Raw genomic sequence first — 27,570 nt, 5'->3', positions numbered from 1 at the left:
GTAGCAAAGTTGCAGTTCAGAAATATTTGCATAAATCGTGACCAACATTTATACATGGTTTAACTTCCTATAATACACATGAGTTGAAGGAATCTGCAAAGACCACATTCTTGTGTTTTAGTATATTAGTATATGGAATTTCATCAATACAAAAGGCTTTGACCTTTAAGGAAAACCTGTCAGTTTTCAGTTAACAATAGGAATGTGTTTAAAGTGTTATGTGTAATGACATACCATAATTTATTTTGTTAAAAAATGACCAGAAGCAGTAGTTTTAAAACTGTGTAGGAGCTGCCGGCTTTCTAAAAAGTTGGAGTGCAAAGCCTCATCGGAAAAAATTGCTGAAATCTCATGAGTTTTGGTCTCATCCGTTTTTATTTTTTAGTATATTAGTATATGGAATATCATCCATACTGATTATATTGTGACAAAATATTCAGATTTTTCACTTATTCCAAATAATCAGACACGTAAACCACAGTCACCTAAACCCTTCTCCCTCCAAATGAAGGAAACATAGAACATAGAACAGCCAATTCGGAGTTAGCTAACGTTTTACATCACTACATATCAGCCTTTGTCAATGTCTTGTAACCAATCAGGACTCCTAGTAGCCTAAGGGGCATGTGAATACCAAAGCCACTATTGGATGAGGAAAGAGCCTGTCAAACCACGCCCATGATCTTGGCACAGCTTCAATATCATTGTATCTGCATCCACCTCCCACCCCCCAGTATGCAAAGGTTCCAAGAAAAGCATTGCTGCTATTGGTTGAGCTTAAAGAGAACCTGTCAGTTTTCAGTTAGCAATAGGAATGTGTTTAGAGTGTTAAGTGTAATGACATAACTATAACTTTAATAAAAAAAAAAATGACCAGAAGCAGTAGTTTTAAAACTGTGCACGAGCTGACTTTCAGTGATACTGTGTAAGGCACCTCTCCCCCTGCAGCCCCCTCCCTGTGCCTGTGACCGGAGGATTTTTGCTAAGCCCGGGTAATGCTCTGTTTCCTCTCTGCAGCCCTCCTTGCTTTGCCTGTGACCGGAGCCGGAGGAGTTCCCTCTGCAGCCGCCCGGCTGCCTCTAACCGGAGGAGTTCCCCCTGCAGCTGCCCCCCACCTGTGAATGGAGCAGTTTCAATTAAACTGCGTAAGGCTCTGTTCCGCAGCTGCATCCCCACCCGGTGCCTTCTACATTACGCATTAGGAAGGCACCCGGTGGGGGATGCAGCTGGGGAACAGAGCCTTACACAGTTTTATTGAAACTTCTCCGTTCACAGGTGGGGGGGGACTCCTCTGGCTCCGGTCACAGCTGCACAGGGGACTCCTCCAGCTCCGGTCACAGGCAAAGCAAGGAGGGCTGCAGAGCATTACCCGGACTCAGCGAAAATCCTCCGGTCACAGGCACAGGGAGGGGGCTGCAGGGGGGAGCGGTGCCTCACGCAGTATCACTGAAACTCCTCTGCTTGTAAAGAGGAGGGTGTAGAGATTGCACAGTGCTGGCTGAAGTACAGTAAACTTGGAGTCCTTCCCTACTAACAATAAAAAAAAAACCTCTCTTCCATGTTCTCTGTTCTTCGTTCTCCGTTCTTCTCCTGCACATTCAAACGGTTGAGAGGTAATCTCAGGAGAGTTCAGCTATATTTTTTTCCCATGGGGCTTTGCATTCTGACTTTTGAGAAAGTCGGCTTGTGCACTCTAAACACATTCCTATTGTTAACTGAAAGCTGATAGGTTCTCTTTAAGTCTTGCTGTGCTCCATGCAACGCCCATCGAGCTGGCTTAGTTCATTTGCTGAAAAAGGGGAGTGTGTATCTGTCAATAGCAATGTAACTGCATCCACCTCCCAGCATTCAAAGCTTCCATGAAAAGTGTAGCTGTGATTGGTTAAGGAAACAACAAGCACTACTGTTCTACATACGCAACGCCCATTACATTGGCTCGGTTCATTTACAGGAGGTGGGTGTGCATCTGTCATATGCTTGCTTCCTCTCGCGGTGTAAGCTTATAGATGATTCTAGCTGATACCTATTGCTGCTTGCACCATCTGGGACCCTATTTCTTTGATTTTAATCAAGATATTCAAGCCTGAACATTAATCAAGGTGAGATGAAATCCTGTAGCTAAGGCTGCGTCACTTGGTAATGCTCGTATTTGTTAACCCTTTTCAGTCATGCATACCTTTATCTTTTTCATGCATAAAGCTAGGCTGATTGTCCAGACAGCCTTAATGCTTTGACCTTTAAAGAGAAGCACAGTAAACCTGTTGGATTTATTTAATACATTTTAACAATATTAGACACTGTGGAGTTCCATAGCCATATAAAAGCACAAGTTCAAAGGCCAAGTGCTTTTGACCAGGACACAGGACATCGAGGTGACTCATATTTTACAACTGGGGATAGACTAATTTTTATAATGTAGTCATGTAACAGGAAGACTAATCAATTTTAACTGATTACATTACTAAGCACCATTTATAAAGTATATATTACAATATATTTTTTTGTATCTGAAATCTATTTACATGAATAAACTTATTCAAATAAAACTGTTCCCCCTTTTATGCTGGAGGAAATTAACAGGTATACAGCTATCAGACTGACTTCCAAGTCAATTTCTGCATGGCTATTTTGTGTAATGTTGTCAGTGTAAACGCCACGCTTGGGGCAATTCTGTCATAGGGAAAGTAGCAAGTGTAAACACTGGCAGCAAAGAGTGAAACACACACAGGATTGTTTTGGTACCAATATGGATTCATGCAGCTTAGTTAGAATCAAGTACAAGGTATTTTTTTTTTTATTACAGAAAAAAAAGGAAATCACTTGTAATTCGGAGATTTCTGGATGATGTATTTCCGTATAATATATCCTATACCGGTTAACATTTCTTAATTGGTTATATATTTATCTTTAACATAATGTTTTCATTATGGTTTAATTCATAGCACCAAACTGAATCCAAACTCATGTCACTTTTCAGAGCAAATTTTTTTTGAATTTTATTAATGTTGAAATTGGTGTTTGGTATTAAGCCAAACCTATTGTTGCTAATCTAGCAGGAAGTGATTAGAATTCTGAGAGGGCTGGAAGTTTTGCAGCAATACCATTTACAAGGATTTCATCAGAGCCTTTCATCTGCAGAAATTGTTAATCAATTTTAGTCAGGGGCCCTGAGTTCAAATCCAGCCTGGACACAGTTACAAAAACATACAGGCAGGTTAATTGGCCCGTACTGAGAAAATGTGTCAGAAATTCATAAATAAAGGATTATATGTCAAGGGTGAACTAAGAATATACACAACTCTAAGTAGTAACAAAATTATCTGTGGGGGAAAAAAGCTATATTGTCCCTTTACTCAGCCCCTGTATAATAATATACTACTAATATAACCATGAGATAAAGACAAGATTAAGGGAAAATGTGTGTGTGGGGGTGTGGGGTTCATTGTATATAGATCTTTATCAATACTAACGAAGGTTGCTTGAGAAAGGGGTATAAACAAAAATAGGGGTAAAAACAAAATAAAGATTAGACCTAAAAACATGGATTAATCTGAGAATAAAAAGAACAGGCAGACCCTATATTTAGTACAAGCTCTGTTTATTTGGGTCCTGTCCAACATATGTGTGATGGCACACATGGAGGTTTGTCAGAAATGGGAAATCTGCGCTACCTTTCCCAGCACTTTACGTTCATCAATATGGTGTTCTCAGCAATAAGGGCCATGGTCCACAAGGAGATTAGTCACCCGTGGTTGAATCTATTAAATATATTAAAAATATGACCAGAGGTAAATAGATAGGAGCACCATACGGGGTTTACCTTAACATGGTATGGTGGCTTACCAATCTTATGATCATAATTTTGTAAATAAAACCTCTGTTTTTTGCAAATACTTGCACTAGCATAGATAATTTACTTATGAAACGGGACCAGGGAATGTGCATTGATCAATCCCCCTCTCTTTTTTGTATTCTTAATGTACTGTTGCCCTGCACCAGTACAACTGGTGTATTTTCTTTAGAAACATTGAATGGCTGCCCCAATGGCTACACAGCAGCCATTTATATAAACTATAGTAGTCTTTCTGTAGCAAACATGCAAATTTTACCAGCGCAGGGCAACAGTGCATTGTATTATAATTACTTAAAAACACTTTCATTTTTCGATGTTACTGTTCCTTTAAGGATGAGTTACTGAAATACTTTGCAAAAAAAATTGGAAGCAGATACCTTGATGCTGCCCTCTGCTGTCGTTTTTTTGTAATATGTATGACTCTTAGGAACAGAACACCAAGAGGTGACACTTTATAGAAGCTGCAGGGAAATTATACTTGGCTAGGTACAATCGACATAAAAACATTTAATGTCACAGCCTCAATATTTAGTAGTTAGTATTATTATTGACAAGTATTTATAAAGCACCATTTATAAACTTATAAAGCACAGTGTGCGCCTATTGCTGCACATTTATCACCTTGAATGTATGTATGATGCACACATTATCAAATAATACATTATTTGTGCCAGATGACACCCATAGAACTTCTGGGGACTTTCTGCAGCAGTGTAATTTGACCCACTACAACTGTAATAATTAGAAAATTGTGTGCTTAACACTACCACTAGTTCTCTGTAACCTAGGACATGGAATAAAAAAACCCGACCAGCTGTGCAGTGCTGTTTCATAATTAAGCTGAGTTGAATAAATCATCCCTTCCAACAGCACACATGTAAACCTATACTGGCCTATGCATAAACTTACATACATAAACCATATATACCCACCTCTATACTAACTGTAGATTTTAGTATCACAATAGCCTTGGACACTATGCTTGTTCAAGAACTCATCCAGGCCCCTCTTAAAGGAGACATATTGGATAAATGGGAAAAACCCTAATATTGTAGGCAATTATGAATAATATACGGTGCTGGTTCCCCTTTGGGCTAAACATTAATCCTATCTGTAACAATGGCCCCTTTATTGGAGCTCCCTATAGATCCTATCTCTTCTTTGACCATGTTTGAAATGAAGAGTGGGCGTGTCCTAACGGTCCCTGCCAGAAGCACAGTAGGAGGGGGAGAGCCAATCACAGCCCTGCAGTCACACAAGCAAAGGCAGGCTTCAGTTCCCTATCAGGTCAGCCTAGCTGCTGATTGGTTCCTATCCTACAGTGCAGTGTACGGAGGGCCACCGGCTCCCCGGAGAATTCAGCCAGCAGGAAGTGGAACAGATGGGCGGGGCTAGTGGGGTTTTGGGGGAATTTCTCAATAAATCAGTCTGAAACACAACTTTTTTAAGCACATTCCTTCTATATCTAGAGGCGTATAATTCACTGGTACAGTCTTAATCTTTATAGGATATGTCTCCTTTAAAGGCATTAACAGAATCTGCCATTACAACATCACTAGGAAATGAAAGTTCTGTTCCTTTAATCCAAGGCTAATGCCACACGAGGCGTAGGGTGGATATTTTCGGCAAGTGGAAAAGCGTATCTCATTCATTCGGGTGCAGGCACATGTAGGAGGAGGCGTAGGGCTGAATTTTCAGCAAGCGCTTTTCCGCTTACCGAAAATATCCGCCCTACGCCTCGTGTGGCATTAGCCTAAAGGGGTGGCCTCTGGTGCACTAATCCTTTTTATGGGAAAAAAAGAACATACCACTATCTGTCTATAATCCCCTCTAATGTACTTGTAAAGAGTAATCATGTAATTCAGGTTGAATATGTTCTTTCACTCTCTCTCTCTGTTTGTATGTGTGTGTGTGTATATACATATATATGTGAGAGAGATATTTACCCTTTAACTAGGAGCAATGTAAAACATTACAGAGTCCAATGAGTGACCAATGGTCGCACAAAAGATTGTTGTTGCAACGTGTATGGCCACCTTTAGACTGTGGGTAGTAGTAATGTGCTGGTCACATGCCCCTTGTCTGATGTCTTTGGGAAGGGGGCTGAACACAAGTATATAAACAAGTGGCACCCCATCAGTAGTGGAGCTGGGAGCAGCACAGAGAAGTAACAGAGCAGCTGGGCTGTGTTTGATCTGATTGACTGAACTAGTTGAACTAGTATGTTATAGAGTGACCAATTCTAAGCAGCTTTTCAACTGGTCTTCATTATTTATTTCTTTTTGTTTTTAATTATTTTCCGGCCTCTTCTGATTCTTTCTAAATGAAATCTAAATGATTAAAGAGATATTGCAGCCTTACTAATAACCTCTGGATATCTATTAAAGGAGAAGGAAAGGCTAATAAAGAGTTAATCTCAAGCTGCAGGCATACCTTCAGTTGTCGCTATAGTGCCCTTAAGTCTCCCCATATTTCACCTGTTCAGATGATCAGAAGCCAAACAGGAAGAAAAACCACTAAACTGTGTAAAGAAAGGTCCCATAATGCCTCACTCCTGCACCAAGACCGAGACCAAGTATACATGCTCAGTTTGTAGGACTATGAGTCAGCTTCCTGCTGATTGGCTCAGATCCACATTCCTAAGGGGGGGGGGAGTGAGTTCTTAGCATTCTTGAGGGAGGGGGGAGCAGGAGAGGGGAATGAGCAGAGAGCTGCGTGTCTCTGGCACATGAATTACAGACACAACAAATCTTTTGACAGAGAAGTCAGTGCAACATTTCTGTGAGTGCTTATGGCTGTATTTACATAGACTTTTCTGATAAAGCTTAATTAGTTTTTACCTTTTTTTCTCCTTTAAAAGATTTCAAAGAGGCTGTTCACTGATTAAATTTGTGTGTGTGGGGTTTACATGTCCTTTAAAGACAAATGGGGAGTGGCAGTGTGTAACACAAGAGTGCATGCAGTATACGCTGCAGGTGATAAGTTAGTTACACCCCTGGGTGGACTGGTAACTTTTTCAATGCAGAAGAAATCGTATATAGGATTTCTGGATTGGTACGTATTCCAAGTGTTACTTAAATCAGTTGGTATGAGTAATTGCAAACCCAAGTCACAAGCTTTCTATGCACATCCATCTTATGACTGCTGAGAGCAGATCTGCTTCTGGCCTATCTTATTGCATTGCCCTACGTTGCTCTATGCTCTTTCTGCAAGTCTCTGTCATGTTTCCTCAGCTCATTACCTGCCAGCAACCGTGATATCAGCACAAAGTAATGTGAATGTAGTAGAATGTTCACTCTGTCTCTCGGGATCCTGTAATATGAGATATTAAGAAATGCAGCAGGCCCTGTGACTTTATCTCTTGCCCATTATGGTTATTTGGCGTTAGACATACTATGGCAAATGTCCCAGACACATAAGCAAATGAGCAATAGTTTCTTTCAGCCGAGATGCATTATGTTAGCAGATAGATGAATCAACTTTATTTATAGAAATGACAGCTTTTATCATCTGAGATTTCTGGGAGTTTTAGTTTATAAGCAGCAAGTAGTTGTCCATTATGAGCTGTGGGTCCTCCATCAGATATGTTACTGAATGACAGATAGTATGTTCCACAGAACAACTGACTTTAGCTTTAAATAGAAGCAGCTGTACCTCTATGACAGACAGAGAGCCTCCTGCTCATGGAGAAACAATTTTTTTATTTTTTTTTCTCTTTTTCAAATAGCATGTATTAGGTGGAGGCAAATTAAAAAAACAAAAAACTTCTGTCGCCCTCTGATTTAGGTAGCTATTGTTGAGGGACAGCCAGTGGGCCACTTTCTGATAAATGCTATTAACATACATCAAGAAAGCATGTTTCTCCATGCAGAAAGGCCCCAGCATATTGTACGTGTTACTGTTCAATTGGTTATTGTAGTGGCATTAAGGGTAATGACAAAAGGTAAGATTTGTAGGTTTTGTCACCCCAATGTTTTATTGCTCCAAGGGAAAATGCAAATCCCACCCCTTCCAGTGGCATAACTACAATATACTACTTCTGTTATGTAGTCCTTCCTACATTAAAGGAGAACTAAACCCTAAAACTGAATATGGCTAGAAATGCCATACTTTAAATACTGTGCATATAGCACCAGCCTAAAGATTCAACAACAGTAATGATCCAGGACTTAAAAATTGTCACACTGTCTGAATAATTTGCAATTTAGTCTTTTATTTTGACATTTATATTATATATATATATATACACACACAGAATGGACTGTTTATAGTCACACCACTTTCTCCTTTAAAATGAATGAGGCCATGATCGTTCCTTGCCCTGCTTAGTGACAGGCTCATATCACTCACAAAGGCATGCAGCAAAAGAGATCTAATAGATAATGGGACAGAATATAATTTTACCGTTTGCTGAAAGCTGCAGCGCCGCTTATGAGCAGAAATACAATATGATCAGCCTGGGAGCACAGAGACAGGCAGGACTTGGGCTGCTACTGCAGAGTTCTGATTGTCACTCACAGTTATGACCACTTCCTGTGGGAGAAAGGAAAGCCTCGACCACCCTCCTTGTATCCTGGCTGCTAAGCAGAGAGGATATCTCTGCAGCTCCGATGTCTTTTCAGTTTTAAGAGGTAAAATGTGATTTAAACCATATTTTTTCTGGGTCACTATACAGATACAAGGGGACATATAATTCTAGGAGATGAGGAGGACACAGTACCTTCCCTGTACGCTATGGGGGATTTAGTGACCGAGATTTTTAAACAGCAAATGTTTAATGGCTCTGTTCACCATTTGGGCAGAATATGCATTGAAAAGAAAGAGTTCCTACACATCTAGATTTCAAGGGACTATGCTGTGGAATTGTCTTAGCATAGTATAAAGAGTATAATGAAAAGATGCATGCAGAAATGAATTATTTAAGAACATAGGTACTAAACTGCATAAGGTCAAGCTCCTGGTAGTGACCAGTCAGCAATTATGTTTGAACTAGTTAGAAAATGAAATACCTCATTGGTTGCTATTGGAAACTGCACTTAACTTAGCTTGCAGATTCTTCAAAATCATCTAAACCCTAAAAGTAAATATAGCTAAATTCCATATTTTCTATACTGAACCAACTGCACCAACAGTTCAGCATCTCTATAGTAGTAATGATCGAGGTGTTCAAACTTGTCACAGGACCCACCCATCTTCGATTTTGTTAGAAGTGTTGGTTATAAATACATGCCCAGTGCGTTTTGAGAAGCACTTGAAAAGCTAAGCTTTGGGAGTCCTTGCAGTTTATGAAGAAGAAAATTTTGCTGGCCTATCATATAAGCTGATGCTACAGGGCTATCATGTAAGGGGATGCTAAAGGGCTGATCATTAAATACTGATGCTAGCTGCACTGGTTTTAGAGATGCCATGCATAAGCTGAATAAATTATTAAAAAACCTTATACTGTAACATTTATATTAATACAGTATATTGTGAATGGGTCTCTAAGCTTAGTAACTGAAAGCAGTACAGAGCATGTGCATTGAATTAGCAGAAAATAATATGAGGGTATCATTAGAGGCATAGATTTTTTTCTGCTAAAGGGCTGTTATTGAGCTAGCATTTACATGTAAGCCACAAAAACGGCAATCTTTCAGTTTTTCTTTTGTTCAGCTAGAAGCTAGGTAACAATTAAACACTGATGGGTTGAAATGTATGGATGATGCTTAATTTATTTAGAGTGGTCCTCTAAACACTATTGCAATTTACATTAGTTTTCTATTTTAAGTGATTTTTGAGATAGGGTTGCCGAATCTCCATTGAGCTGAAAGCACAGAAAAAAAATATATATCTAAATTGCATATGTGCTCAAAGAAGCTTTTTGAGAATATTTACATCTATAATTTTTGTGGGTTTTGATCTCCTTTAACTACCGTGTTAATTGCTTTTATATTTTGTGTTGTGATATGTAAGTTACATTACACTTTAATAAGAAGACCTGCACACAGACTAGCATTTAAAGAGCTGTTATACACAGACATTTTGCCCTGTAATGTCTTGCAGTAAATCTCTCCTGCTTTGCACGCAGGGTGAAATGCAGACCATTTTTCCATAGACAGTACTCGTTCAAGTATGTGCAGGTGCAAATGCAGGTGGAACACAACTTAATGAGAGATCCACTGCAGGAGAATGCAAGGTGAAACACCAGTGTGTAAGAACCTGAACTTGCTACCTGATCTGACCTGCAATACATTGTCTGCAACCCAACCTGCTTCCTGCTGGCCACCCTGATGACAAAAGTGAAGTCTTACTAGACTGGAAATGTATCATCTGAGGGAAGGCGTAGGTGAAAATGGAGTAGAATGCATACACATACCTGCAACCACAAATCCTACCTGCAAAATACCCACATTTTTAAATGTATCACCCAGGTACTTGAACCACTGCAAGACTCTACAACTTCTAACTCAATATAATATAATGTGGATTGATATAGTAATTCTGTGTGCTTCACCCTTTGACTTTGAACAGTATGATGTAGACAACCCTAGTTTAAATTTACTAACTGTATAGTTTTAATCTATAGAAAGTAAAATGTTTATCATTCCAGTGCAGGTATGTAAAACCTTTCCTTTTAAGTTCCAGGACAATTTATTTACTGTAATTATTTATTTTGTTACAGAGTGAGAAGGTCAGTACTGAGAGTTTTCAAGCAGTTTGATTGAAAACAGAAGTATTTTTTTTCTGAAGTCAAGCTTAATCAAGGAATGTCAACAGCTATCTTGGTTTCCCTTGTAAGGAATGGACGGTGTCAAGTGAAAAGACGAGCACTGCTGACATTATGCCTTCTGCAAGAAAATAGTTGCACTACTTCAACCAGACACTGCTTCTCCATTAACCGCAGGTGTTTCTCTGCACGTTTTGACTTGGATGGCAGTGGGCGTCCTGCCACTTGGGATTCATTTGGTATTTGGGACAATAGGATTGATGAGCCTATTCAGCTTCCACCCAGCATAAAGTATGGCAAGCTCATTCCTCGCATCAATCTTTCTAAAGTTGGCTGCTCAACTCAGTTGGGAAAGAGGAAGGAAAATGAGGACAGGTTTAAATTGGCCCGCCTGACACCAGATGTATTATATTTTGCTGTATATGATGGCCATGGTGGAGCTTCAGCTGCTGAATTCTGTGATCGATTCATGGAGGATTATATCAAGTAAGGAAAATATCTTTGTTCTATTTTTTTTTGTCACAAATTTTTCATACTTCTATCATAAAGCCAATGGCTGTATGTCATAGGCCTTCCTTTCTTTTGTTTTAAAAAAACTAACTAACTAACTGCTAGTTGATCCAGAGGAAGGCAAAAAAAACTCCTTCTGAAGCCTCTCCAACTTGCCACAGAGGGGGAAAAATTCCTTCCTGACTCCAAGATGGCAATCGGTCAAGTCCCTGGATCAATTGTACTAAGAGCTATCTCTCATATCCCTGTATTTCATCCAAACCCTTCTTGAAGCTATGTAATGTATCAGCCAGTACAACTGTTTCAGGGAGGGAATTCGTTCACAGCTTTCACTATAAAAAACCCTTTCCATATATTCAGATGGAACCAGATCAAGATAAAAATAACCGTAGTGAGGGTGAATATGATAGGGCCTTAGATTGTAAGATCTACTGAGGCTGGGATTGATGTGAATGTTGTATAATAACTGTGCTGCAGAATATGTCTGCGTAATATAAGTAAATAATAATTATATACACCAATAAATTAGGCTGGGACTTCAGTTTCAACAACCTTTTTCCCCACAAGGCAGCTGGAATCTTGATATGAATGTGAGCTTTGCAGCTGTTTATATCATCTAAATTTAGTTTGCAAGCAGTTCTTAGAGGGTAGGCTATCAATATCTGTGCTGCTCAGCCCAGGGAGTCTAATAATGGGCATGTACAGAAAATATGGAAATTCAGCATAATATCAGAGTATAGCTTATCTGTAAATCATGGTTAGAACTGCAGTGTTTCTCAGTATTTCATGTGCGCATTTCATTAATATATTGATTATTTTCGTCTTTACAGAGAGTTCCTTGTTGAGGAGCATGATATGGAAAAAGTTCTGGTGAAGGCCTTCCTAGAAACCGATAAAGCATTTGCAAGGCATGCTCATCTTTCTGTTAATGGTAGGTACATTATTTATGTGACTACTTTATTTTTGTTGTATTCTAAAAACTAAAATGTGAAAAAACAATTGAATGTAAATTAATGGGCCAAGGGTTTTTAGTGCCATGGCTTTTGCATGCTATTCAGTACCTTGCTGAACTGTGGACCTCTGATTTTATTTTTTTCTTTAGAATTTATGCAAGTACTAAATGGGTAATCCCTAATTCAGCAGTAATTTGTTCCACTGTACCTACTAATGAATTGTAAATGCAGAATGCCAGAGACCACATATCAAAGTCCCTTCTTCAAATAGTGACCTAGAGTTTTTGGATGCAGGTGACCTGTAACTGTCTTAATCTCCAGTGTGCATTGGTTGTAACTTATATTTTCCATGAAAGAATATTTAATTTTTTCCACAAAATGCTTTCAAAGATTGTTTAGTGTGGTTTATGATTTAAAAAATCACATGGTTATTCCAGTTGTTGAGCACCTAAAATGCATTTCTTGTTTGTCTTGCTGCAAAGCCCATTGTAATTCACAGCAATTGACTGCTGTGTTTCCAGCTGCTAGAGATGGGCAGTAGTGGCGTGACAAATCTGTTGTGAGAACCTAGAACTTTCAAGCTATGCTGAGCTTGCTGAAACTTCCCAGTAACTAATGAATGTTGTTGGATGGCATTAGCCAGCTGGTTTTGTAAATGCATCTCATGATAATCTTGTGCTTGCTGTGATGGGTAAAATTAGTCAGATTTTAGGCTAGTGTCCAAAGGATTAACAAATAGGTAAGTGAGACTGGAATAGCTAAAAGTGTTCATGAATGAACTCTCATTATAATCATGTAAAACAATTTATTAGTTTACTCTGGCTATTCTGTTTTTAAAAAACTTGTAAGCAAATCACCTTGGGTTCTTTAGGAAGCACATTTATCAAAAATTATGTGACCGTCTTTAATCATCTTGCAATCTCGGGTACCAAATCCCTTGAACTGATTAATAAACTAATCTCAACTTTTCTCAAATTGTATTTAAGAAATATCTCTAATGTGATTAGCTCAAATACATTATATCTTGAAGAGTGTAAAAATACTCAGATCTTGAAGAATCAGAACATTTAATGTGATACATTTGAATGTACCATCAACCAGAATAGTATGACCATTATAGTGTCTCCATCTTCACTGACATTTCGACTTTAGCCTGCATGCAAACTACCTTCTTAAATGTAATTATAATCAAAGTTAGACTATTTGATTTTGTGAAAAATAGTGTTCAGTGATGGTCTTGAAGTCTATCAGTCAGTTCTTTGACTGGTTTAGGCAGATTGCGCTAAGCTAATTGACAGGAGGGTTAAGCAGTTGGGAATACCCTTAGTGGCAAATTGAGCCTACACATGCGTATGAGAATGGTGGCAAAATATCAACAAAAAACTAATGATCAAAGTGCAATTATTGCACTGTATTTAGTTCAGCAACAGTAATTCTAAATTGTCTGGCCAAATTATCTTTATTTGAAAATGAATGAAGGCAACTTCTGCATATTTATGTGAATATATTTAACCTGCAAGGTAACAGTTATTGTGCTTGAAGACAATGATGTAGCTATCAGCTGTTTTAATGTTTTTTAGTGCAATGACTTTTGGAATAGTCCAGAGTAAAGGAAATTGTATGTAATTCATGTATTACTAAATTATAATAGATACTTATACATGATTAAGTAACTGTGATATTTAACTTATAACATCAAGGATGCAAAAAGCCGCAGTTCCATACTATAACAGCAAACCTACACTTTTACTTACAGTTTGAGGAGCCATGAATACTAAAAAGCCATTGTACCTCTTAAAAAGTAGGAAGAATTTTGTTTTTCATTTCTGACTACTGTACAAGGTGAAACAGCTCTGCTCCTCCAGCTGTTATAGAGCCAGCACTTTGAGCATGCCCCTGCCAAAATTAAAATTTAAAAAGTGTAACTGATTTGCAGGGTAGCCTATTTTAAGTGTAGCCAAGCTTACAAATCTTTCTTACGTATAGCCATCAGTTGAAAGAGAATACTACATCTACACTTACTTTTTTCCTTCTACGGTGTGACCATAAAATGGCTATTCCTTATTGCTGGCTATAATGTCACCTGCTGCTGAAGTGTCATCCTTGGTGTTACTGCTTTGTTATGTCCAATGAAACCCTTTGGGTGAATTTCCTATTTGCCTCTGTGTACATGTTATTTGTGGCAGGGACTGCACCTGGTGAGCAGCTCTACAACTGGAGGCCCTGGACGCTATATGCTGGGCTTCAGTGGAATGAGAGATCTGCTATATTTTGTCCCAGGTGAAGGAGTCCAGGCGTTCCTAGGCTGGACTACAGGAGAGTCCCAACATCTACTTTGTCACATTAGTTGAGGTGAACATGATATAGAAAAAATTTCCAGTGAGTGTTAAGATCTCTTCAAAGAAATTCTTTTTCTTTTCTTTTGGTGGTGGGCTGGGGAATGTTATGATGCTAAAAATAAAAATACAGTGTCAAATTTACCTACATAACATCTTCATGTTATTTTAATGGTTTTGGAACCGCTTAAAAATCAAAGCTGTAAAAGATAATATTTTTATTTTTAAATAGGCAAGTATCATATTTTCTTAAAATGGTACATTTTGTCATCAGATTATACAAACAGTTTATTTAATGAGTAAAATATATTTTGATTTTGTTTGGTTATATCACATTACTAAACTTGTAGTAATAATGTAAAAATCATAAAATGTGGTGCAGGTATGGGGCCTATTATCCAGAATGCTCAGGACCTGGGGTTTTCTGGATATATGGGGTCTTTTGGTAATGTGGATCACCACACTTTGGGGCTGATTTACTTACCCACGAACGGGTCGAATGGAGTCCGATTGCGTTTTTTTCGTAATGATCGGTACTTTGCGATTTTTTCGTATGTTTTGCGATTTTTTCGGATTCTTTACGAATTTTTCGGATCCAATACGATTTTTGCGTAAAAACGCGAGTTTTCCTATCCATTACGAAAGTTGCGTAAAAAGTTGCGCATTTTGCGTAGCGTTAAAACTTACGCGAAAAGTTGCGCATTTTTCGCGTAAGTTTTAACGCTACGCAAAATGCGCAACTTTTTACGCAACTTTCGTAATGGATACGAAAAACTCGCGTTTTTACGCAAAAATCGTATTGGTAACGAAAAATTCGTACAGAATCCGAAAAAATCGCAAAACATACGAAAAAGTCGCAAAATGTTCGTTTTCAAGTCGGAACTTTTCCAATTCGGGTCGGATTCGTGGGTTAGTAAATCAGCCCCTTTGTCTACTGAAAAATCATTTAAACATTAATTAAACCCAATATGGTTGTTTTACTTCCACTAAGAAAGAGAATAAGGAAATCATTTTCTAAAATCTGAATTATTTGATAAAAAGCCTTCCTGTAATTTGGAGCTTTCTGAATAACATGTTTAAAAGTATTATTAGTGTCTATAAAATCACAGCTGCCATGTATCAGAAGGTGGTTATTTTAATACTACTAAAAACCTTATTCTGTAAAGCGCTGCGTAAATTGATGGCGCTATATAAATAATAATAATAATAATATTGCATGTAAGTTCCAAAATCTAAGAAAGTAGCCTGAAAATGTTGTGGAAATGTTGGAATAATTTATCTTTTTTATAATTTTGTTTGGTTTTGTTACTTTTTTTTCTCTTCAATTATTTAGTAGAGATAGGCAACAACTCAAAATAATAAAGAAATATAACTTCCACTATTCATTCTCAGCTGAGATGACAGTGGGGTCCTATGAATATTAAACTGGCAACAGACAAAACATGGCTTCTATGGTTGAATACTAAAGCAGATTTGATTGTGGTGCTTAAGGGGTGTGTCTGTAGAAAGGCAGATAGAAATGAATAAACATCCATTTTGTACTTAACGCCTACTCTTAATTAGTTTAGAGTATGAAATGCAGATAGTAAGATTCTGAGTTATAATTGCACCTACAATCACTTTATATCAATAACAACCTATTTTACTCCGAAGTTGCCTTTACTTTTAGGATTCCTAGCAGATTTTGATTTTTTAAAGTCCATAAAATGTAAAGGCCATCTGACTTAAATTTAATAGAACTACAGTTAATAGCAAAGGTTTGGGTACCCCTTGCAAATTACATCTGTAGTTATTTTTTTAAAGGGAAAGTAATAGGCAACTACTACAGGAATTAGTGTATTAAACAACATATTTGCAAATGGTACTGCACAGTTACAGTTTATTCCATAAACATTAAAACAAAGGAACAAAGAACATAGTAATTGTGGCATGTGCCAAAGTTGGGCATCCCTTCACTTGGCAAGTAATAAGCACTTTTTTTTACAAGGTACCTGACCCTAATTACCTCGTAGGCCATAATAGCTTAATAAAATCTATGACACCCCAAATTTGGGACTGTCACTGAACTGCCATGGCGTCCTCTAAGAAACTGAGTGAGGTTCTGAAATGAAGCTTACTGATGCCTACAAATGTCTCAAAGAAATGTCAGCTAAGGGGGGCTGTGGAAGTCAAGGCCAAATCTGAAATAGCAAGAAAACTTCCACAAACAATTGCTGGTATGCTGGCCAAAAACGCAAACACTCATATGGCTTCAGAGGAGTAGTGCATTGCATGGTGCAGCATTGCATTGAGTCATTAGGAGGAAGCCTTACCTGCTACTTCATTGCCTGTATCTGAGGTATAAAAAACAGCATCTATACAAGCTATACGAGACCTTGTGGAAGTGCTGTGGTCTGATGAAATGAAAATTTAACTTTTGGCCACAATTCCCAAAGGTTTTTTAAGGAAAAAAGGAGCAGTGTTTGATGGAAAAAAAACACCTTGCCAACTGTTAAATATGGGAGTGGATATATTATGCACATGGTTGTGTGACTGCAAGTACAGGAAACATTGTACATGCAGAGGGAAGAATGGATTCCAAGCAGTATCAGTAAATTCTGGATGCCAGTGTGAAATAGTCACCCACAAACTGAAATGGGTATGGCTTCTTCAGCAAGACAATGATCCTAAACATACCTCTAAAGCTACCACAGTTAAAGACAGCAAGCTGCATGTTTTAGAATGGTCCTCACATTCCCCAGACTTAAAATATCAAGTGATCTGCAAGGAAAAGTGGGGAAATATGTCTAATAAAGTGATGTGTAGGCCGGCCTTATACCCTACTACAAGGTCCATGCTCTGTGGCAAAGGCAGTGTTACTAAATAGTGACTTACCAGGGTGTCCAAACTTTAGTACCTTCCTCAACTAGTGTTTGCTTTGTTTATTGTTTTAAGGTTCATGAAAGATAATGTAACTGTGCAGTAACATTACTACTTTTTCTCTGAATATGTCATTTGGAAAGGGGTGCCAGAACTATTCCATTCAACTGCATGCTGCTTAAGTGGAACTTTGTATTTTCATTTATATTAACACTTTTTGGGTACTGATTTTCCCCTTGAAATGTGTCATTGGCAAAATGCAGAGAACTGGTGAGATTTACCTTGCATTTAAACTACAAAGAATTGCAGATTTCTAGTTCAGGAATATTTCCCTACAGTGCACCACAATCACAGTAATTGTCAGTACATATATAAAATACAGGATATTAACATATTATCTATGGCAGTTCTGTGTTTTGTTGCAGAAACTTTTCGAGGGAAAACTGGGATAGATTCCAGTCAGTGACATAACCATCTGTGAGAAGCTGCTTTCAGGCCCCCAGAATATCTCTCCTCATACACTGTGTTGGCTCATATTGAATGGCTGCTTACATTAGAAACTGCTCAAGTGACATATCATTGCAAGTCTATAGCCCTCACTCCCCAGAGTACATAAATCCTCATTTAATAGACAGGTTCATTGCCATCTGTGCTGCATCTTTCTGCAGTGCTTGTATCTTTGGAAATTAAATTCCCTTGAGATATAAACTAAACCAGACACTAACTGCAAACGTTTACAGTAAAATATCATGTTACCAATCTTTTTATGAACCCCCCCCCAGATATGTTTTTAGCAATACACAATATAATAAATACAGTATTGGTTAGTGATTGGTGATTTGTGTATTAGACATTACAGATGCCATCTTTTTTAATGCATGTTGATTGTATTTCTGGATTTAGTAATTTTTCGAAATCACTGTTAAAAATTCCAACAAATCTTTTGGTTGTGGCCTTTCAGCATCTCTTTTGACCTGTGGAACTACTGCGACAGTGGCCTTGCTGCGGGATGGGATTGAGCTTGTGGTGGCAAGCGTTGGGGACAGTCGTGCACTTTTATGTCGGAGAGGAAAGCCTGTTAAGCTCACTATTGACCACACACCTGAACGAAAGGAGGAAAAACTAAGGTATATTCACACTCTAAACCTATTATACGTTTATAGTGAAAAGACTATATGCAGATACGTTACAGAGGGGCCAAACAGTTAAAAACAGTGTAATATCTCACTGGTATGATACTTAATGCTCAATATCTAAGCCCATTTCCTATGTACCTATGTACTGGAACATCATATAAGAGTCACTCATACTTTGATTCAAGCAGTATGCAGGACAAAAATAGATAGATACAATTCTGGATGAAAGTTTAACTGACCTCCATGCTGTGCTTGTCTGCTTGTTAGGCATTGACAGAGGCCAAATTTCTGGTGGGTGTATTGTGCATCTGCTTATAAAGACATTGTTCAGATAAACTGTTTTTCTAGTTTTTTAAATTGTCATCTTCTCTAATTTCAGTTTTCAAATGGGGGTCACTGACCCCAGTAGTCAAACATCTTTGCTCTATGAGGCTTTAGTTTTATTGTTACTGCTACTTCTTAATACTTCACTTTCTACTCAGGCCCTCAATAATTCATATTCCAGTCTCCCATTTAAGTCACTGTCTGATTGCTAGGGTGAACTGGACCCTAGCAATGACATATCTGTTGAAATTCCAAACTGGAGAGCTGTTGAAGAAAAAGCTAAATAATTCAAAAACCACAAAAATAATTAAAAAAGGAAAACCAGCAAATTGTCTTGGAATAAGGATGTCTACATCATCTAGGATCCAGCTGCATAAGACTACACATAGGCTTGGCCCCCCACTTTCTGGTGGCTCGACACAGGACACTGTTATATACACATACTATAAAGTAACATGCATACATACATACTTACATTTTATGTTTTGATTTAGGACAGCTGCACCTAATTACATATTTGGGGTGCAGTATCTCCTCAGTATGAAGTTTTGGAGAGGAAATATATGTTACCGCTTTCTGTTATTGGTGTTTTGTTTTATACAGTAACCAGCCTACCCCAATACTATTAGTGACTACCCCTGAATAGTGTTGTGCTGAAGCTGTAATATTTGCTAATTTTGTCTCTGTATTTCTCCCATTTTATTATTTTTCTTTCACACCTTCCACAAAACAAACATCATTTATTTAAACATAGCATAATGTAATTTAGCAAATGTCAAGTAACACAAGCAAAGTTTGCACACCGTTTATTAACCCACAACACCCGAACAGATGTTTGTATTTCAGCAGTGTAACAACTGCAGCAAAATGTGCAGCTATTATTACATCCAAACTCAATATTAGAATGAAGATATTAAAATGTGTTTCTGTTTGTTGGATGCCATCAAAACATTTATCTGGGCAAATAATTGCCATTTCAAAGATGTTTTAAATAAAATAATGGCTTCATTTAACCTTATCATGCATTATGCATGTATTATGTTGCTTCATCATGCTAAATATTTATATTTTGTTTGTTAATAGAATTAGGGAAAGTGGTGGCTTTGTTACCTGGAACAGCCTTGGGCAGCCCCATGTGAATGGCAGACTTGCAATGACCCGAAGTATAGGGGATCTGGACCTGAAAACCATGGGAGTTATAGCTGAACCTGAAACCAAACGAATAAAGGTGAGCTTGCATTCCATTTATTATAATAACTGTTATAATGTTCAACTACACCCATTAGATAAAAATTGAAATGACTAAAAGGCCATGGGCTCTGGTGCAGAATTTGACCTGGGCCCTGGCCTTAACAACTAAAATTATACAAGCGCTTCCCCCCACCAATATTCCAGAATTTAGGTGTGTTGGACTGCTCACACTGGTCATACACACTAAATCTCTCTAAGGGAAGCAGTGTCAGGCCCTGGATATAGATCATTCTTTTACTTCAGTATCAAGTAACTTCCAAATATGCTTTGCTTTTCATTCTATTTATAAACTGCATGTGCAGTGTGTGGAAATTTTTCCTACCTTGTGTGAATCACACGGTTTGACCTTGGCGTCATTACATTAAGATTAAATAAAGGTCACTGTATTGCTATCACACGCTCTTAGAAGATGTTTTGCATGTTAGCAAGCCTGCCATGCTTGAAACGTGGTACTGGCAGTATCGGAGGCAAATACTGTTTTTTCCCCTCCTCTGGCTCTTTGTTTTTATGCTGTATTGCCTTTTGTATTAAAGGCAGTCTTGTGCAGGGGAATATTATACCTGCTGTATGCTAGACATATTTCTATGTTTTTTTCCTCTGTATGGGCAATGAGCACATTTAGGGGGTTCTGTCTGATGCCCTTTTGCCTGGTTGCTGACACTTTCAGTACCGCCCATGTGTAACCCAAATAACACCTCCCTACTTTTAAAAATTGTAAAGAGGGACACAGTGGGAATTTGTTGAGGCATTGCCAGTCTCTTTTGTGTCAATACCACAACCACACTGATGTATAAAGGTGTAGCATTTTCAGTATATATCCTAATACAGTGCCTTTTTTTTCTTCTGCACAGGTTATGATGCAATAGTATTATTTGTATTTTTTCTTAGCTAATGGTATAAGAAGGGGGATGGGGGGAAATGGGCATCACTTTGGGGCCTGTTCACATAGAACTTGTGCCTGTCACAAAAAATTAGGTGCACAAGTGAGCACTTCTGAATATTCAGTACTGCTGAATATAAATGTCGGTAGCAATGTATATAACCTGAGCCGTGACTTTCCCTGCATTTTAAAAAACCTCAGGGCACAAGGAACAGCTGCACTTCACCCCATTTAATTAATAAACCCAAATGCCTTTCTAAAGCGCAAAGTGGTATAAATAACAACATTCTATAATCTGAGAATATCCTTGAATGCCAGTATGCATTCATCTGTGTATATTTTTATTAGAAGAATAATCAGGAAGATCAATAAATAATAATAGTGCCCATTTAGCCTGCTTGTATTCACAACTGAGTGTGGAGTTCTTATTTCAAATTTCACTGCAGCTCTCAGTCAAGTGCATTCCTCAGCCTCTAATGCCCGTCTGTATGCAGTGTTGGATACAGTTATATAGAAAAACCGTCCATCAATAGTCTACTTTGTTTTTAATTGTTTATTATTGAACTTGATGGAAGTGTCTTTTTGTCAACTTTTGTCAACATACTTATGTTACTGTGTATTAATATTAAATTCTTTGTCTCGAAATTTGCAGCTGCAACACGCAGATGATGGTTTCCTGGTGCTGACTACTGATGGCATAAATTTCATTGTGAACAGTCAGGAAATCTGCGATATTATTAACCAATGCCATGATCCCAAAGAAGCAGCGCAGGTGCTCACTGAGCAGGTAACATGTTTTCTGCTTATTTCAAGATTACATTTTGAATTAGCTTTGTGGGTTAATGCAGGGGTCCCCAACCACCGTGTACTGCTTGGCACTGGGCCGCCGCGCTCCCCCGGAGACCAATGCGGCGCACACAGAGAGGCGGAAATGCAACACGCATCACATTTAAAGGCATGAATGTACGCACCGTAAGCAAAAAAATTTAAGCGAACGCGACGCATGCATGAACGCGCAAATAAACGGAAGACTGCGCCTGCAATTCGCACATTCATTCTCAAGGTACCTAAGGGCTGTGGCAGATGGGGAGACTAGTTGCCTGCGGCAAATCTCCCTTGTCGCTGGCGACTAATCTCCCTGAAATACCATCCCAACTTCTGCGATTTCCCCCAAAACATAACATGTGTGATTTCGGGGTATTTCAGGGAGACTAGTCGCCCGCAACAAATCTCCCATGTCACGGACGACTAGTCTCCCCGACTGCCACAGCCCTAAATGAGTAACTGAAGAATCCCTGTTCCTTTAAAACTAAGTTGATAAGATTAGACTTTTAAAATGCAGAATGTGGATGCTTATAATCTTACTGGATTGTTTGCTCTCTTCCCCAGGCTATACAGTATGGCACAGAAGATAACAGCACTGCTATTGTCGTCCCATTCGGGGCCTGGGGAAAGCACAAGAGCTCTGAAGTGAGTTTCTCCTTCAGCCGTGGCTTTGCATCAAGCGGGAGATGGGCTTAATCCGACTACTGGAACTGTACATCTTGGCATAGGGCCATTGTACCCATAGCACAACATGTGTGTGACTCTGCATTTATATATATAGTTGGCTTTCCAATATGGTATTTTGGTTGAGGTCACTCCATCTGTGGACGAGAAACATGACTCTGGTTCAAATTATCCCAGCTTATGTATGAATACGAACCCTTAGGTGGACTATTGTGAGTTTAAGGAAAAGGGAACAAACGGTTTTGTTAAATAAGGTCGGTACGTAATGTGAAAATTGTCAGAATAAAGGCAAACCTTCCTTTCCTTCTAATGTGATTATAATGTAAATAGTGGTGGGATGCTTTCATGCATCTAAAAGGGAGACATGAACTGTTACATTTCACTACAGGAATATGAATATGTTGCACTCTCCCAGAATTCCCTGACACAAGTAACTGTGGGGATGCTGGTAATTCTCTGGAACTCCAGAATGCAAAACCTGTCCTACATTAACTCTGCACAGTATAATATTTTGGCACAAACAAGTGCAGCACTTTAATGCTCATGTTGCACTGCAGCAGTGATTCTTTCTTTGTCTTATTATTTATATAACATGGCTGTCTGAGCTCTGAAATTTTGAAATGATCTGTAAATTGTGTGTAATTTTCTGTACATAGCAAATACCTTTTAATTGGTAAGTCAAGAGTAGTATTGTCAATTGTGCTCTTCTCACTAGCTGTCTGAAGTCTTAGGGCTCTGGCACACGAGGCGATTTGTCGCCAGCGATTTTTAAAAGAGCGATTTGGAGACAAGACGAGCGACAAGACGCCAATGCTAAATCAATTGAAATCGCCAGCGTCAAAACATACGAGGCTACTTCAAATCGCCTGCTGTTTCAAATCGCACACAGACCCTTTTCTGAGCGACTTGAGTAAACATGAGGGGGGGTTAACTGTTGAGTGTACCATGGGTAGCAGATCGCCTGGAGCTCAACTCGCATGAAATCTCTTCGTGGGTATTGTCGTGGCGACTTGTCGCCAAAGCGCCAGGGGGAAAAAACGCAGGCGACAAATCTCCTTGTGTGCCAGAGCCCTTAGGGAAGCTGAAAGACAGGCTCAGGGGTCACCACAGGGAATGTTGTTGGGTGTTACTATAATTCATACCTAATCTCCTCATAATACTTACTGGGTCCTGCAGTCACACTTTTTGGGACAAGTGAAACATTAAGCAAAAATGACTTACTGAACAGGGATAGAGGGAACCTTAAGCATTTCTTATGTTGCAGAGCTACAAACCCCCGCATGCCTCTAGCGGACGTGTTGGTGGATGAAAGCTGGAATTAGTAACTCTGCAACAGCTGTATGCCAAAGGTTACTCTTTCCATTGAGTGTCAGAGTAATTATTCAGTCCACTGTATTGTATTGTATAAACTGGCATACAAATGTATATGAAAGGTTGATAATTAGGAAAAAATAGTAAACACACACCTGTATTTGTTTGTTCTTGCAATTATAGCACAGGTCTGATTTTCAGTATTGCACTAGAGCAGCGATCCCCAACCAGTGGTCTTGAGCAAGTTTCTCACCACCCCTTTTGATGTTGCTCCCAGTGCCCTCAAAGTAGGTGCCCATTTTTAAATCTCTGGCTTGGAGACAATATTTAGAAGCACAGAGACACAGTTTTACTCCAAGCAGAGCCTCCTGCAGGCCAGCAGCCCACATAGCTTATGACAGCCATTATTTTACATTCTCAAATAAATTTTCATGCTTGTGTGGCTCACCAACACTTTTTACATCCGAGTGTGGCTCACAAGCAAAAAAGGTTGGGGATCGCTGCACTTGAGAAAACATAAGCTAGCCACATGTTAAAACATTGCCCTGTGATTTTCTGTGGCAAGATTGCACTGATCCAATGGGCAGAACTACCAGATCACACAGGAAGCATGTAAGAGGTTTGCTGACTCTGATTTTGTATCAACCAATGACTTACCATTATACACCAGTGCAGTAAGCACAAAAATCAGGGGCACTTGAAAATATCTAAATCCAATGTCAAATATGTATATAACACATGTAATCAGTTGAAAGCAATAACCAGTTGCAGTACCCCAGATGCTCAGCAAAAGGAGTGGAAATCTGTTTGTCTACAAAAACAGGACCTTTATTAAAGGAGAAGTCAAAAATCACTCTGGTGTGCCAAAAGTTAGGCACCTACCCCCAGTGATTGTATTCACTGATTGGATGTAGTATATAATTTGTTTGCAATTGGTGCAGCCCAGCAGCACACTGTTGTCTTAAAGGAAAGTCACAATGACTTGGGGTGCCAATAGTAGGATTATATTTACTTAATTGACCCCTGACCGGTGCTCGTTAGCAGAAAACTGCCCAAGCCTGGGATTCTCCCACCAAGCACCATGGAACGATCCTCTTCTAGCTTCTTCTTTGTGCAGGTACACATGCACAGTAAAGTGAAAAGCCAAACTTTTTAACTAGTCTTATGACTAATTAAAATAAAAAGTCATTGCAACCCAAGTCATTGCAACTTTCCTTCTCCATTAGGGACAGTATCTTCACTGACAGAGTGTTGCTGGGTTGCAGCAATTGCAAATAAATTGTATTTAAACTACATGCAATCACTGGGGCCCATGATCAGGATAACCTTACACATAAGGCAATCAATTGTCAGAAATTTCAGTTCCAATCACTCCGAATGGTCCCACAAAAGCCCCATAAAGTGGGCAACAGTAAACTGGTGTCAAAGAAATGCAGTGGTGAAGCATCTTACTCTTTCTGTGTGTCGCCAGCTATTTTCTAACTTTATTACTCTGTGTGTGGCCATTGGCTCACTGTGAGCTGTTTTTTTCCACTGGGAATAAAGTTTTGATCAGATGTTGTGCACTTTTTATCCACCGATATTGTAAAATGAACTTTTGAACATAAAGAATTGTATGATTTTTCCTGTATATAAAGTTGTATATAGGGATATGTGAATTTGTATGGAATAAACTATGCCTAATATAATGGCTTGTTCATTACTTATTTACTTTATATTAAAGTATTATCTAGTACTGTGCTGTCCAACTGGTGGCCCGCCCGACCCCCCTCTGTGTGGCCCCCCACCTGTCTGGCTGCTTTGATGTCTTACTCTTGTGTAAGCTTTAAATGGTATCAGTACTGAGATTAACTGACCCCCTGCATGGTTCTCACCTCAGATTCAGGCTGTAATCCCCCTGTATTGTTTAAACATGTAATCCCCTGTACTGTTCACACCTTTTAGTTTCTGCATAGTTTACCCCCTGCAGTTTTCACACCTCAGGCTCAGGCTGTAATCATGCACATTGTTCACCTGTTCACACCTCAGACATTGTATGTAGTGCCTGGACTATGCTGCCTGTGTATATGGCACACACAGACAGCATAGGGTAGGCATAGTATGGCACATAGGCAGCATAGGGCAGAGAGGGTATGGAACACAGAGGCAGCATAGGGTAGGCAGAGCATGGCACACACAGACAGCTAAGGGCAGGCAGAGTATGGCACACACAGCTAAGGGCAGGCAGAGTATGGCACACACAGACAGCTAAGGGCAGGCAGAGTATGGCACACACAGGCAGCATAGGGCAGGCAGAGTATGGCACACACAGGTAGGGTAGGTAGAGTATGGCACACACAGGCAGAATAGGGCAGGCAGAGTATGGCACACACAGGCAGCATAGGGCAGGCAGAGTATGACACACACAGGGAGCATAAGGGAGTGCTGCCTGTGTGTGCCATACTCTTCCTGCCCTGTGCTCCCTGTGAGAGGTGAACCTGGCAGGGTTTTGTTCTGGGAGTTTGTTAGTAGTTAGTAGTTGGAAACATCCATTAAATTATGTTGCTGGGGGTTGCTGTGCTATCCACAGGGGAGGAGGAGGCATATGGATTTAAGGGTGTGTCTTTATATGACATAATATAATTATTTCACATATGAATGATGGTTGATATCCCCGCAGTGAGGACCAAGCATTTGGGTTTTTGCTGCACTACCACCATTGTGATAAAATGGGTGTGGTTTGAAGTGGGTGTGGTTCAAAAAAGGGGAGTGGCCAAAACTGTCTTCCATTAGCGGCCCTCCACCATGTATGGCCCTCGGCACCACAGAAGTTGGACAGCACTGATCTAGTATATTAAAAGGCAGGGCTGCTTTAAGAAACTATTTTGCACCCACTTAAAAAAATGTGACAAAATTGCCACATTTACAGCACTGATACCCGTTCATTTGCATTAAAAGGTATTTTAAGATGCTTTGCCTCTCTTGCAGGCAATAATCTCCACAAGGTGATACATCTAATATTGCCCTTAAAGCAGGCAGTATCCTGAGAAAATGTAAATGTGTAAAAAAAGAAAATGTAATGTACCTAATATATTAATAAAAATACATGTTTATAATTAATTTCAAGTAAACAAAAATTAAAATTCACTCATTACGAGGGGACATGATTACTCTGTGCAAGTACATTATAGGGGATTATAGGCAGATAGGGGAATGTTCTTTTTTCCCAGAAAAACGATCAACGCAACGCATCTAAAGGCCACCACTTTAGATTAGAGGAACGGAGCTTCCATTTGAAGCAGCGTAGGTGGTTTTTCACAGTGAGGGCAGTGAGGTTGTGGAATGCCCTTCCTAGTGATGTGGTAATGGCAGATTCTGTTAATGCCTTTAAGAGGGGCCTAGATGAGTTCGTGAACAATCAGAATATCCAAGGCTATTGTGATACTAATATCTACAGTTAGTATTAGTGGTTGTACAGGTCCTTTTCAAAAAATTAGCATATTGTGATAAAGTTCATTATTTTCTGTAATGTACTGATAAACATTAGACTTTCATATATTTTAGATTCATTACACACAACTGAAGTAGTTCAAGCCTTTTCTTGTTTTAATATTGATGATTGGGGCATACAGCTCATGAAAACCCAAAATTCCTATCTCAAAAAATTAGCATATTTCATCCGCCCAATAAAAGAAAAGTGTTTTTAATACAAAAAAAGTCAACCTTCAAATAATTATGTTCAGTTATGCACTCAATACTTGGTCGGGAATCCTTTTGCAGAAATGACTGCTTCAATGTGGCGTGGCATGGAGGCAATCAGCCTGTGGCACTGCTCAGGTGTTATGGAGGCCCAGGATGCTTCAATAGCGGCCTTAAGCTCATCCAGAGTGTTGGGTCTTGTGTCTCTCAACTTTCTCTTCACAATATCCCACAGATTCTCTATGGGGTTCAGGTCAGGAGAGT

The 27,570-nt window shown here is 39.1% G+C and overlaps 1 protein-coding gene across 2 annotated transcripts; it reads left to right on the top strand.

Annotated features, from left to right (window-relative positions):
* The first annotated feature begins 1,939 nt into the window (after positions 1–1,939).
* On the top strand, positions 1,940–25,316 carry ppm1k (protein phosphatase, Mg2+/Mn2+ dependent 1K). Of its 2 annotated transcripts, none has more exons than XM_004911082.4 (7): positions 1,940–2,099; positions 10,515–11,045; positions 11,900–12,000; positions 18,179–18,344; positions 19,761–19,905; positions 21,461–21,595; positions 22,198–25,316. In XM_004911082.4, exons 2-7 carry the CDS (start codon positions 10,600–10,602, stop codon positions 22,327–22,329), a joined length of 1,125 nt encoding a protein of 374 aa, XP_004911139.1. In that variant the 5' UTR covers positions 1,940–2,099; positions 10,515–10,599; the 3' UTR covers positions 22,330–25,316. The 2 variants fall into 2 exon arrangements, with proteins under 2 accessions (XP_004911139.1, XP_002938669.1); XM_002938623.5 differs by lacking the exon at positions 1,940–2,099 and adding an exon at positions 8,355–8,484.
* Positions 25,317–27,570: the final 2,254 nt, after the last annotated feature.

The sequence above is a fragment of the Xenopus tropicalis genome, chromosome 1 (assembly GCF_000004195.4).
Source record: "Xenopus tropicalis strain Nigerian chromosome 1, UCB_Xtro_10.0, whole genome shotgun sequence".
Classification (NCBI taxonomy): Eukaryota; Metazoa; Chordata; class Amphibia; order Anura; family Pipidae; genus Xenopus; species Xenopus tropicalis.
The sequence above is the reverse complement of the archived record's forward strand: the minus strand, read 5'-3'. Positions and strand labels throughout refer to the sequence as shown.

What these genes read in the sequence shown, in the direction of transcription:
- ppm1k (XM_004911082.4), top strand. Translation starts at nt 10,600, where the DNA reads ATGTCAACAGCTATCTTGGTTTCCCTTGTAAGGAATGGACGGTGTCAA. An exon ending in TTCATGGAGGATTATATCAA is followed by an intron (nt 11,046 to 11,899) that starts GTAAGGAAAATA and finishes TCGTCTTTACAG; the next exon opens with AGAGTTCCTTGTTGAGGAGC. An exon ending in CGAAAGGAGGAAAAACTAAG is followed by an intron (nt 18,345 to 19,760) that starts GTATATTCACAC and finishes GTTTGTTAATAG; the next exon opens with AATTAGGGAAAGTGGTGGCT.